Source organism: Lactuca serriola, chromosome 8, assembly GCF_051521515.1.
Source record: "Lactuca serriola cultivar US96UC23 chromosome 8, Lser_US96UC23_V15, whole genome shotgun sequence".
Classification (NCBI taxonomy): Eukaryota; Viridiplantae; Streptophyta; class Magnoliopsida; order Asterales; family Asteraceae; genus Lactuca; species Lactuca serriola.
Genome location: NC_136415.1, coordinates 166,113,348 through 166,126,464, shown reverse-complemented (window position 1 = coordinate 166,126,464; position 13,117 = coordinate 166,113,348). Strand labels below are relative to the sequence as shown.

The 13,117-nt window shown below is 32.0% G+C and overlaps 2 protein-coding genes across 2 annotated transcripts; one reads left to right on the top strand and one right to left on the bottom strand.

Moving 5' to 3' along the window:
- Positions 1-2,612: 2,612 nt before the first annotated feature.
- WRKY33 (WRKY DNA-binding protein 33) lies at positions 2,613-5,447 on the top strand. The gene is made up of 5 exons (XM_079016982.1): positions 2,613-3,000; positions 3,105-3,230; positions 3,510-3,997; positions 4,262-4,423; positions 4,851-5,447. Exons 1-5 carry the CDS (start codon positions 2,728-2,730, stop codon positions 5,275-5,277), a joined length of 1,476 nt encoding a protein of 491 aa, XP_078873108.1. The 5' UTR covers positions 2,613-2,727; the 3' UTR covers positions 5,278-5,447.
- Positions 5,448-5,501: 54 nt separating this feature from the next.
- Positions 5,502-8,839, bottom strand: LOC145070058 (CASP-like protein 4B1). The gene is made up of 3 exons (XM_079016983.1): positions 8,393-8,839; positions 8,176-8,311; positions 5,502-5,757 (listed from the first exon to the last, which is right to left on the bottom strand). The coding sequence occupies exons 1-3, from the start codon at positions 8,674-8,676 to the stop codon at positions 5,566-5,568; spliced, it is 612 nt and encodes a 203-aa protein (XP_078873109.1). The 5' UTR covers positions 8,677-8,839; the 3' UTR covers positions 5,502-5,565.
- Between the last annotated feature and the right edge of the window lie 4,278 nt (positions 8,840-13,117).

The following is a 13,117-nucleotide window of genomic DNA, read 5'->3' as shown; positions in this document are numbered from 1 at the left end:
AAAATTATTGTTGTAAGTATTAAAATATTATACATATTTAATTTTTATGAACACTAAAATGTTAAAATATTTCATTAGACTATATTTCATTAGAAAAAAATAGTCTATCCAGACCTAAAAAGAAATCACCAAAATACAATTTCAATCTTTTACTTAGAAAAGGGAAAACTGATTGGACGAAAATGAAAGTACACCTGACATTAAATTGCAAAAACAACCTTCATCTTTGAATTAAGCTCTATCACCCCTTGACGTTATATTACCACAATCAACATATTAGACCATTTTTTTTTGAATGCCATAAACGTATGAAAAACAATAATAATAATAACACAAAATAGCAGGTAGCTAGAAAATTACAAAGTAGCTATATCGAGATTACATAACCGATACTCCCATGACATCTTAGAGTTCTTACTTCTATTGCAAATCCAAATGAAAGACTTAGACACTATGTCATCAAAAATGACATCTTTTCTTGGTTTTTCCGTTCCAAAATCAACTTGTTTCTGTAATGCCACATACTCCAAAGGATACCAATGATGACCGCATGAAATATCTTTTTATTGATCGCCGATAAAGAGGTTTCGTTCGCCCAAGTAATAAGACTATCTACCAAAAACAATTGTGGAATATCAATCTCCCACCACATTACAATTCTTCTCCATAACTATTGAAGAGACGAGCAACTCACAAAGAGGTGGTAAAATTGTTCCACCTCGTGACGTGATCATAAAAAACGAGTCCAAGAAACAAGTCCAAGAGTAGAAGCGATCGAAAAAGCTCCGATCATATCCAAAACCCATAAAAGGTGATCTTTATCCGATGTAAAATAGAACTAATGCAAAGCACTAATTACCTTGCTCCATTAAGCCAAACGGATACCAACTCTATTTTGACCATTCCCCACCTTAATCTTACAAAACTTCTTTAAATCCATTCCATAACTTGAAAGATGATCAATAGCCCGAGATATAGAAATCTAAATACTACTATACCCTCCCATTCTATTAAAAAAACCTAGAACCACCACCATGAATAGCGTTTATAACGTGAACTCAAAGATTATTTGATTGTTCAAAATACTTCCAGATTGATTTTAAAATGAGAGCTCTATTTAAAGAGAAAAAACTTCCTACACCCAAACTTATGGTATCCTTGGTAGCCATGATCTTTTTCCACGCAATCCATTGGATTTTTTTCTCCCAAAACTGTGTCTGGAACCTTAAAGAAAGACATATAATAGGAAGTCATACTCCTCATCACCGCTTTGATGAACGTCAATCTATCACCAATCGATAAAGTTTTTGTTTTTCAATTTAATAATTTGGACACAAATTTGTCAACTAACATATTAGACCGTCTTAACTAATCAACTTAAACCCGTAACTTGTACAAGTCTATAAGATAAAATAAGTAGATATGTAAACCGTCTTTTTTACAACAATGATAAAAAAGGATATTGAAAGAGTAATTTGATTAAAAAATGAGCGTTAGCCTCTAAAAATATCAATATTGACATATATTAGATAAAGAAAAATTGTATAATTGATAATATAAACGGAAAAAGCTACATATATATCAGGATTTATACAATAATATTTTATATGTTTTCCAATTTTACGTCACTACATTAGTTTTTATATGAAATATATGAAGAAGTCTTATTTATAACCAAAAATATACGGCACTTTACTGATAATTTGTTTAATCACTTGAAATATGGTTAATCATTTAAGAGAAATTAAATTGTTTTCTATTTTTCATGCCTATAAATGTTTATATCCAATAAAATTTTGACAAGTGTCATCATTCCATATTTTTTTTAACTAAATCATTAAAGTTATATTAAAATATATCAAATTAAATTAAATTGAATGGTGATTTGTTATAATTTTAATAAGTAGTAATAACTATGACCTGTAGGCATAAAAGATAGGAGTTAATTTAATTTCTCTTTATTTAACGTTGTTTTCATAATGTTATAAGTAAATACAAAGAATACATAAATAAATACTTGATTGATGTCCGGTCATAGAATTAATATATTTCATCTAAAATTATCAAATGTATAAATTTAAAAACATATTATCATATATAAATCTATAATTTTATAAAATTCCATTGAGGTTTATATCAATTTTGTCATTTTACAACCATATATTTTCATTAATTGTGTAAGATTTAAATACATACTCATTATATCTTGTTCTTTCCTTTAATATAGGATATAATATTTATTTTTCACAATCATTAGGCTAAATAGTAGACCATATATCTCAATATTATTCATTATTATTTTTTATTCAATTGATTGAAACGTTAAACCATCTCAATTTTGGGGTGATAAAGAAATCATAGAGCTTTTTTTCATGCATTTCCCCGATGTCTGGAGAAAATAGAAGGGTTAAATCGTACAAGTTTTGAAAGTTTAGTCCCATTTTCACAAACTAATCCAAAGATGAGGGTTCTCCTCCAACATTGCCAATTCTACTTGAGCCGCCATGTCCAAGTCAAACCCACAAGCTTTGACCATCCAAAATTTTCCACGGTCAAAAACCTCAATATTTCTTTCTGCTTCTTCTTCTTTACCTTCCGAGAACCCGACACCATCTCTCTCCTTCACATCCCCCTTAAATATCCATTTTCAATTCATAAAAAACGAAACCACGAATCATTCAACTGAAAAACCAAACAAAATCCCCAAAATTTTCTTCAATAATTCCCATGGCTTCCTCTGGTGGCAGCTTGAATACTTCCACTACGACTTCTCAGTACCCACCTTTCTCTTTCTCGACGTCTTTCAGTGATCTTATTGCTTCTAATACCGGCGAAGATCCCAATTGGGGGTTCTTCAGTGGCGGCGGCGGCGGCGGCGGTGGTGGCGAAAGTCCAAAACCAACTCCGACGCCGTTCTCTCCGTCTGCTTTCCTTTCTACACCAACTGGGTTGAACCAAAACCAGTTCTTGGATTCTCCTTTCTTCCCTTTCAATTCGAATGTAAGATTCTCTTCCTTTTATAGATAAAGTTTTCATTTTTGTAGATGGGTTTGATCATCTTCAACAACTGGGATAATTAATAATTGTGGTGTTGATTTTTGCAGATTGTTCCATCTCCGACAACCGGAAGCTTTTCTGGTTTGGATTTCAAGGATGAAGAAAGAACTTATTCTAACTTTTCATTTCAATCACAAGCAAGACCTCTTGCTTCCATGGCTTCAATCAAGATGGTATTTAATCTTAATCTTTTATTTTGTGTACTTTTTTGGATATACATGACATAATTTCCCATTTTCATTTGAAGTACATGATAAACAAAAGTACAAGTGATGACGTATACTCTTGTCTTGCTTAATATTGTTTGTTTCCATTTTGTTTAACTTTTTTTGGTGGGACATAATTTTTTGGCCCATTACGTTACATGGAAACACGTAACAAATTGTTTTTTGTAATTGAGAAGTGAGAATGAATTCCCATTTATAATTCGATGTGTTTTTGGTTTTGTAAAGGAAGAACAAGTAAAAACTCAACCACAACAATGGGGAAAACAAACTGATTTCACATCAGAAATCAACAAAAATAAATCCGAATCAACACAATCAGTTCCAACCCAATACGTTTCTGATCCATCTCAAGCCGTTAAAGATCAAACAAGATTAGAAGATGGTTACAATTGGAGAAAATACGGTCAAAAACAAGTCAAAGGAAGCGAAAACCCTAGAAGTTATTACAAATGTACGTTCCCTAATTGCCCAACAAAGAAGAAAGTCGAAAGAAACTTAGAAGGACATATCACGGAAATCGTTTACAAAGGAAACCATAGTCATGCAAAGCCTCAAAATGCCAAGAAATCATCTTCAAACTCTTATAGTGAAGCCCCCATTGAAAGCAATCATTTCGACTCTTCGGCATCATTTGGGGAAGATGAGTTTGAGCAAGGCTCTTCAATTAGTAAATCCGGTGATGACCATGAAAACGAGCCCGAGGCAAAAAGATGGTAAGTTGAGTTAGGGTTTTGTTTGTATCGATAAATCACATCAATTTGAATAAGACCTTACTTACGTACTACCTGAAAAGATAGTTTTAGATTATAATTTCATCTGGTTTTTAGCTTATAAGTTAGCTTATCAATAAACTATCTTAATATAGTTTATCAAAAAGCTAGTTTATTAGTTAAATATTGAATTATAATAAACTAGCTTATTGATGCATTTAAAAGAATGTGTTTTTTCTTAATGAATTTAAAATTGGTTTTTTGCAGGAAGGGTGAGACCGAGAGCGAAGCTATTTCGGGTCCCGGGAGTCGAACGGTTCGGGAACCGAGGATTGTGGTTCAAACCACGAGTGATATTGATATTCTTGATGATGGTTATAGATGGAGGAAATATGGACAAAAAGTAGTTAAAGGCAATCCAAACCCAAGGTACATCTATAGTTTTGTTAAATCTTATGTCATATCTAAAACCATGTTCTCACAGTTGCTCATTTTGATGTATCTTTGCATAGTGACCAAAAAAAAAAGTTGACTTGACTTGACTTTTAGCAGCAGTCACAAAAATCTTGTACTAAATAGTCGTTGAACATGCTTTAAACCTTGCACGTTTTATCTAATAAACGTTTTTCAAACCCAAAAGCCCTTTTCTCCCCATTGAATGCCTTGTGGAAACTTCACGTGGAAAGCATCTTTTCTTTAACTTTTTCTACCAAATCGTTTTCTCTCCATTTAGTTAAAAAAAAAAAAAAAAATACACATGTATATCTTAATAGATTAACGTGCCCTTACTTTTTCACTTAATAGGGACATATTATTAATTTCTTTTCCTAACTTGAATTTTTGTAACTATTTATAGGAGTTACTATAAGTGCACTTTCAACGGGTGTCCAGTGAGAAAACACGTAGAACGCGCATCACACGACTTACGTGCCGTGATCACAACATATGAAGGGAAACACAACCACGATGTGCCCGCACCACGTGGTAGTGGGAGCTACGCCATTAATCGACCACCAACAACTAACAACGGTAACACCAATAACAACTACGGACTCATGGCCATAAGGCCATCTGCAAACTACTCAAGTAGTTTGCAGAGTACAACGGGGTTGACCACCAACGGTGGTCAACCCCCGTACACACTGCAAATGTTGCAGAACTCCGGGAGCAATGGGCTCCCGGAGAGTTCTTATGTGAATCAGAACCGGGGAAAAAACGGGTCGTTATCGAGCGCTAAGGAAGAACCCGAAGATGAGTTGTTTTACAACTCTTTTCTAGGGTGATGAAAGGAAAATGATCAAAGGATCAGTTAGTTTTGTGATCTAGTTTGGTAGGAAATTGTATTTGTTGTATCATAGATAATAAAAAGTTGGAAATATTCTTTGGTTAAATCAAATAAAAAGATGTATGTTAATTCGTTTAAACAAAGATTATACTTTTTTTTTCTTCCAAATTGATCGTTTTCTGTTTGAACATATATTCTTTACATGTAAAGTGGAGCATGATATGTGCAAAATGTATTTTGTAAAGTGAACAAATAATGAAAACACAAAAGGAGCTTTAATTACATGTTACACATAGGTTTTTTTTGCTAGTGTGTACCCTGAGAGCATGGCTGATAACCCGAGAATGAAGAACGCAAGAAATTCCATGCTAATACATGCGGCTGAAGAGTCTGTAAATATGTTGTCCGCTCCTTCCCTCATCCTGTTTGTCATTGGTACTGCTGCTGAGGCTGCTGATATCAATAGATACGCTATAATCTACGTTTAAATAAACATTAAAAATTATAATCTTATTAAAACATTTTTTTAGTAAAACTTAAGTTTCTACTAGACAAATAATTAAAAAAAGTTTGAGTAAATTACACGAATGGTCCCTATGGTTTAGGGTAATTTACACGTTTGGTTTCTAACTCGGAAGATCCCTACTGTTTATTTTTGTTACGCGCTTGATCTCTGTCGTAGTATTAATATATATGGTATTAGATATGGTATTATTATTTTGTCTTGATTGTTTTTATAACATTTATTGACTTATCGTAGTATTAATAAATTTTGTTTATATGTAAAAATTTGATATTTAAGGGGCCACGTTTTTTTATTCAAATGTAATTCCTTGATAACTATTAAGTTTGAAATTGTGACAAATATTAAATATTTAAAAACCTTTTAATAAAATAAAGCTTCAAAAATTTGTCAATCATATTTAGTATCATCTATATGTAATGATTGTTAATGGATAGAATAATTTTAATTACAACTGCAAATAGAATGTAGAATATGTTATTTTTTAAACAATAGAATATATTTCAAATTACGAAGGTAACAATGAATGGTTCAATACCAAACAAAAAATACTTTTTATAATAAGGTCAAAATTCATTGGAAGCTTCGAACCAAACTTTGACAGCCATAACTCCCAAATACCCAACTGTCCACTTTAAATTTAAATTAAATAATAATATTATTATTATTATAATAATAATAATAAACCACAATACCTCATACACAAGACAATTTATTTTTGTCCCTTTTCTTTATTTAAAATTATTATGAAATGTCTTCTCACGTTTTGTTTCGGATGACGATGCTTTCAAGCTATATATCACTTACGTGTTGGTTTCTGTTTCATTTAATGATATAATGGATATATAATTTAGTTTCATAAGTTATATATCAAATGTAATTTTATGACTTTGTGCAAAAATAACAACCTTCATAAATATAAAAATAATAAACATTTATTTATTAAATTTCCCCTTTTTTTTTTCAAAACTAAACTTTCTTTATCCTCCTCATCGAAAGCCAGATTGCATAACTACAATAATTTATAATTTTATGATTTTTTAATCTTATAAAAATCATTATAGTTTAGAATTTGTTTGGTGTAACCTCAAGATTTCTTATTTTATGATTTGACGATTATAATTTAAAAGTTTACAAAAAGAACTCTAATTAAACAAAATATTCTTCTGGTAAAGAAAAAAAAAACTATTAGGGGTTAAATAAATAAAAAAAAAACCAAGAGTTATTACAAAAACAAACTTTTATGGAATGTGACATTGCTCAACTATTGTTGACTTAATTATTTTGTTAGTTATAATTTATGAATAGTCACGTGTATTACCATATACATATTCATCCAAAATATATATTATTAATTATTTATAGAAAACTATATAGATACACTAATAGAAAAACTAATTGTTTGTGAAACAACTAAAATGCATGTTCAAGATTAAGTTTTTTTGTAATTAGAAGATTTAAAAAAAAAATCAATTAGACCGTTAAACTGTTAGTTAGAATAACTTTTTAAAAAACTAGCTCATAGACTATTTTTTTATTTTTTATTTGACAAACACACACAAAAAAAATAAAAAAAATAAAAGAATAAGAAATAATGAACCATTTTTAACAATAACTTGACTTAATATATTAAAAATATAATCATAATAGTTTCAAAAAACTTACAATTTTTAAGTCGTATTTGTTAGTTATGTTTAATATTTCAGAAACTTAAAATATCAATATTTTAAGTATATAGCAATATATGAATCAAGTTTATTTTATTATTTCAAATTTTTATATTTCTTTTCATCTATAATCTATAATTAGAGCAGTTATAAAACAAAAAACCGTTTTATTTGCACTTTCATAAACAATGATAAAATAGTAATAGTCCGACGTTTAGAAGAAATAGATTTTATTGTTCATATATTAATATCACCACTATCTACTTCACAATACTTTATAATATACAAAAGAAATCAACAGACTCTTATTCATCTAAAAAATAACAACTAATATTCAATAGCCAGTTGTATTTATGTATTTTACGTTGTGTTTCCAAATAAACAATGTATTTTCTTATAGTTGTTTTAAAATGAATTACATGATTTTGTTTTAAACTGATTATATCAATCAAATTATTTTGTTCTAATTTAAACAAAATGAATAACATGAATGATACATTTTGAAGTAAATATCGATAATTTATATTAACAAATTTGAAAAGGAAAACTATATGAATATAATTACTAATATTATGAAAATATAAAAATGTCAATGTATAAATTAGTCAAAGTCAAACGCCGTTTCTTTCTAATAACAGGGGATATCAATGCTATCAATTTTTATGAAAAAAGATTAAGTTGATGAAATGAGATTAATCAAGCAAACCTGATCACCGAAGAAATCAATCAGCGCCAAATTCCGGCTTGAAATTATCTGTTTTCCGTTCGACATCTCGTAAATCTGCCTCCACGATTGCAATCCTGTGTATAACGTTGACAAAATCGCAATCGCCAATGCATACCTGTTCATACAATTCATCATCAAATTCATCTGAAATCCCAAATCAAACAGTGGATACAACTACTCCGATTGCAAATCGAACCTGTACTCTTCGTATTCATCGAAATTTCTCCCACGCCCATGCTTGTTACTAGCCATGATTATGAACGCAAGCACTGAGAAAACGAAACCTAAAACTCTCAATCCTAGAGATACTCTTTTAAGCGTGTCTTCATGCCTCCATCGTCTTAAAATTCCGGTGACGCCGTATCCCGGTGGAGGAGGTAGAGGCGTTTGCGTTGGATCAGTGTTCTCGTTCTCCACATGTGGTGGCGCTGTAGGTGTTGGACTCTTCGCCGGCGGTGGTGACGATGAGAATGATGTCATCTCAGCAGTTCAAATTCGATACTGATGATGGGCGATTTTTGCGATTGGTGTTTGAATGGAGAGAATTTGGAAGATATGAAGGTTGTGAATATACTTCCAAGTTCCAAACGGCAAGACAGCAAAGCAAGCAAGATTGTTCTTTCTGACAACTCATCATTCACCAATAGAAGTTATGGACGACAATCTAAAAATTAAAAAGCATTAAATTTAGTACCTTTTTCCAGGTTAAAAAATAAATAAATAAATAATCTGAACTTGTATTTTGATACATATAGTCCAAAAGAATGAAATCTTGCAAATATGATCCCTATTTCATCTAACCATGTTGGCATGTTTACATTCTCCCGTTAACATGCCATGATGTGCAAGTTGCATGAAGGCATTGATGTTATTAACCCTAATTTGCCATCTGCTTATTTAAGAAGAACGAAAATGGGTTTCAATCACATTCTTCAACCTTCATCTACTGTAAATCATCTTATTTGAAAATGATTTTTTGTGCATGTAGTCGATCTAATGAGATACAAACATCTTGGACATCCAACAATCCTCAAAGAAAATTATGTTCATGCTCTGAGGTGGTAATGGTTAAAGTTTGTTAGTTTTATTAACTATTTTTTTAACGACTGGATTTTTATAAGCTAGCTAGAAGATAGAAAGACTATATAATTATAGAGGGTGTCAATAAAAGTTTTTTAATGAAGAAACTCAATTGACTTTAAGTTAAATGGAGAAAAATAGATGAAAAGCTATCTCTCTTTCGGTAGAGCTTCTATTTTAATCAATGGGTCTTCATCAACTAAAGAGTTTAGAGCTTCTATTTTAATCAATGGGTCTTCATCAACTAAAGAGTTTGAGATTAGGAGAGGGTTGAGGCAACAATATCCTCTTTTTTCCTTTTCTCTTTGTCCTTGCAATGGAAGGTCTTAGTATTTCCTTGAAAGAAGTGTGTGAACGTCATCTTTTTCAAGGTATCACTTTCCCTAATAATGGTCCTTTGTTATCTCATCTTTTGTATGCGGATGATGCTATTTTTGTAACATCCAGAATCTAGAAGGTCAATTATGAAAATAAATTCCCTTTTTAGGGGCCAACTCGTCGAGTTTATGGAATAAACTCGAAGTGTTGGAAGTTGTTGGGGCGCGTATTTTAAGGACTAACTCGTCGAGTTGGTGTAGGGGGCTCGATGAGTTGGACGTTGTTTGAGAAAACCCTAATTTTAGGGTTTTGCATCCTATTTAAAGACCTTAACTCCCTTAGTTGACCTCCTTACCAGTCTCCTTGTCCAGAAAACCTTAATTTCGTGTATTATCCTTCAAGGTCGAGTGTGTGAGCTTGTGGTGAGCTTGGAGAGTTGAATTTTGGTGTTCTTTGGAAGGAGTTTGAAGAATGAATGTGCTTAGTTTGGAAGGAATGCTTTGGATCCAGAAACTCTCCACTTGTTGCAGTCATTTTGAGGTATAAAGTGGAAACCCTGTGTTGTTACCTTCTAGATCTCTTTGTGGGATGTTTTAGCTTGATTTTTGGGTGTATGGTTGGGTTGTCCAAAGGTTAAGGGTTTCATGGATATTTATGTTAGATTTGACCCTTTTATGTGTAACATACATAAAATATGGTCCCAAAAATTTCGTTTTTAATTTATTAAACAAACAACATTTGTCAAAAACATCTAATCATGTTCATAGACCAAAACATCCATATCAAAAACATCAGAGTAATATCCCATGCAAAACATCATGGTGTGTGCAGTGCAATCATCCCGAGCTCTTCCCCCTACTACCAGAGGTACCTGAAACCAAAACTGAAAACCGTAAGCACAAAGCTTAGTGAGTTTCCCCCAAAATACCACATACCAATTATATAATAACAAATAGTGGGCCCCGCCCATCATCAGGCCCCACCCGGCTTCGGACCCCGTCTGGCATCGGACCCCGCCCAGCATCGAGCTGAGCTCGGTAAAATAGGCCCCGCCCAACATACAATAACATATATCAAATAAACACATACACATGTAGTAATCACAGAGATACATAGCATATAAATATCCATAGGTGTCACACCCCGAAACCCAAGGCGGAAACGTTTCGGGGCGAAGGTGACTTCATGTTGAATATCATAACCAATGTGCATAGTAACACAGTAAACACAAAACATTACATTACATAGAATTGTTTACATCTGTTTGAAAGTAAAGTTATACGATTGTTATACACATATATCATGTGAAGAAAAGCAAGACAAGTCTTTTAAACGCTCCGTCTTCTCCAAAAGATGGCGATGTACCTGTCTAATGCTGACCTAAGAATACAAGCAGTTTGAAAATCAGCATAAAGTTGGTGAGTTCATAAGCGGTTTAGTTTTGAAAAGATCGAGTTTCCTTTGGTTTTTCTGAAAAAGCCGTTATCCAAGAAAATCCCATAGTTTCTTATGAAAACAGTATAGTTATCTTTCGATACACAATTTCATTTATGAGTAGATATGTTGTTCCAGGAAAATCCCATATTTTCCTATTAGTTTAGTTTTCCATTCGTTACACCATTTGTTTACGAGTTGTTATGTTATCCCAGGAAAATCCCATATTTTCCTAAATGTTGCGGTTAGTTCTTAGTTCAGGTTTCGATGTACTAATATCTACCATACTTATAGTATTAATTAGGTGTTCTGATAACTTAGTTACCCTACATTCGAATAACGATTATCTACTATACTTAGTTGTATTTTCGACTATTTGGATACACTCAGAAACGTACATTAACTGTATATTCGAAGTTCTGGTGATTTCCAAAAGAGTACATTAGACGTATCTTCGAAACTCTGTTGACATCCAAATGCGTATGTTTTCGAAACTCAGTCGATGTCCAAAGGCGTACTTTCGAATTATTTTCGAAACTCTGGTGACACTCAAGGTGTACATTCGTTGTATATTCGAAGTCTTGGCGTCATCCAAAGGCATGCTTTCGTATTCGTATTCGTATTCGTATTCCTATTCCTATTCGCATTCGTATTCGTATTCGTATTCATTATTTGTATTCGTATTCGTATTCGTATTCGTATTCGTATACTTATTCCTATTCGTATTTGTATTCGCATTCGTATTCGTTTTTGTATTCGTGTTCACATTTGTATTCGTATTTGTATTCGTTATTTGTATTCGTATTCGTATTCGTATACCTATTCGTATTCGTATTCGTATTCGTATTCGCATTCGTATTCATTATTTGTATTTGTATTCATATTCGTATACCTATTCCTATTCGTATTCGTATTCGCATTCGTATTCGTTTCCGTATTTGTATTTACATTCGTATTCGTTATTTGTATTCGTATTCGTATACCTATTCGTATTTGTATTCGCATTCGTATTCGTTTTCGTATTCGTATTCACATTCGTATTCGTATTCGTCTTCGTATTCGTGGGCGTATTTTATTAGTATTAATCTTAGTTTTTGATTAGTATGATTTCTTTTGCAAAATGTAACATAGTTTATAACACTTTTTAAAGAAATCATCATTTGGTCTAACAGTTTACTCTGCAATTCGAAACATTGGTTAACACGATTTTCGATATTAAAAGCATACATAAAATGAAACATTTGAGCTGAAAATAAGTTTAAGTACAAGATTTCCTTGTACTTTTGCTTGTATTCCCCCCTGAAAACATTTGAAAAACACTGAAAAATGGTAGGGGTATGAACTCACCGGTTGAGGAACGCGTCGTATTCGTATTCGTTATTCCTATTTGTATTTGTATTCGCATTCGTATTCGTTTTCGTATTTGTATTCGCATTCGTATTCGTTTTCGTATTCGTGTTCACATTTGTATTCGTATTCGTTATTCGTATTTGTATTCGTTATTTGTATTCGTATACCTATTCCTATTCGTATTCGTATTCGCATTCGTATCCGTATTCGTTATTTGTATTCGTATTCGTATTCGTATTCGTATACCTATTCCTATTCGTATTCGTATTCGCATTCGTATTCGTTTTCGTATTCGTATTTACATTCGTATTCGTTATTTGTATTCGTATTCGTATACCTATTCATATTCATATTCGTATTCGCATTCGTATTCGTATTCGTTTTCGTATCCGTATTCACATTCGTATTCGTATTCGTATTCATGGGCGTATTTTATTAATATTAATCTTAGTTTTTGATTAGTATGATTTCTTTTGCAAAATGTAACATAGTTTATAACACTTTTTAAAGAAATCAACATTTGGTCTAACAGTTTACTCTGCAATTCGAAACATTGGTTAACACGATTTTCGATATTAAAAGCATACATAAAATGAAACATTTGAGCTGAAAATAAGTTTAAGTACAAGATTTCCTTGTACTTTTGCTTGTATTCCCCCTGAAAACATTTGAAAAACACGGAAAAATGGTAGGGGTATGAACTCACCGGTTGAGGAACGCGTCGGTTTGGATCCTAAAC

What these genes read in the sequence shown, in the direction of transcription:
- WRKY33 (XM_079016982.1), top strand. Translation starts at nt 2,728, where the DNA reads ATGGCTTCCTCTGGTGGCAGCTTGAATACTTCCACTACGACTTCTCAG. An exon ending in CCATGGCTTCAATCAAGATG is followed by an intron (nt 3,231 to 3,509) that starts GTATTTAATCTT and finishes GGTTTTGTAAAG; the next exon opens with GAAGAACAAGTAAAAACTCA. An exon ending in AAAGGCAATCCAAACCCAAG is followed by an intron (nt 4,424 to 4,850) that starts GTACATCTATAG and finishes AACTATTTATAG; the next exon opens with GAGTTACTATAAGTGCACTT.
- LOC145070058 (XM_079016983.1), bottom strand. Translation starts at nt 8,676, where the DNA reads ATGACATCATTCTCATCGTCACCACCGCCGGCGAAGAGTCCAACACCT. An exon ending in GATGAATACGAAGAGTACAG is followed by an intron (nt 8,312 to 8,392) that starts GTTCGATTTGCA and finishes TTGTATGAACAG; the next exon opens with GTATGCATTGGCGATTGCGA. An exon ending in TTGATTTCTTCGGTGATCAG is followed by an intron (nt 5,758 to 8,175) that starts GTTTGCTTGATT and finishes ATTTAAACGTAG; the next exon opens with ATTATAGCGTATCTATTGAT.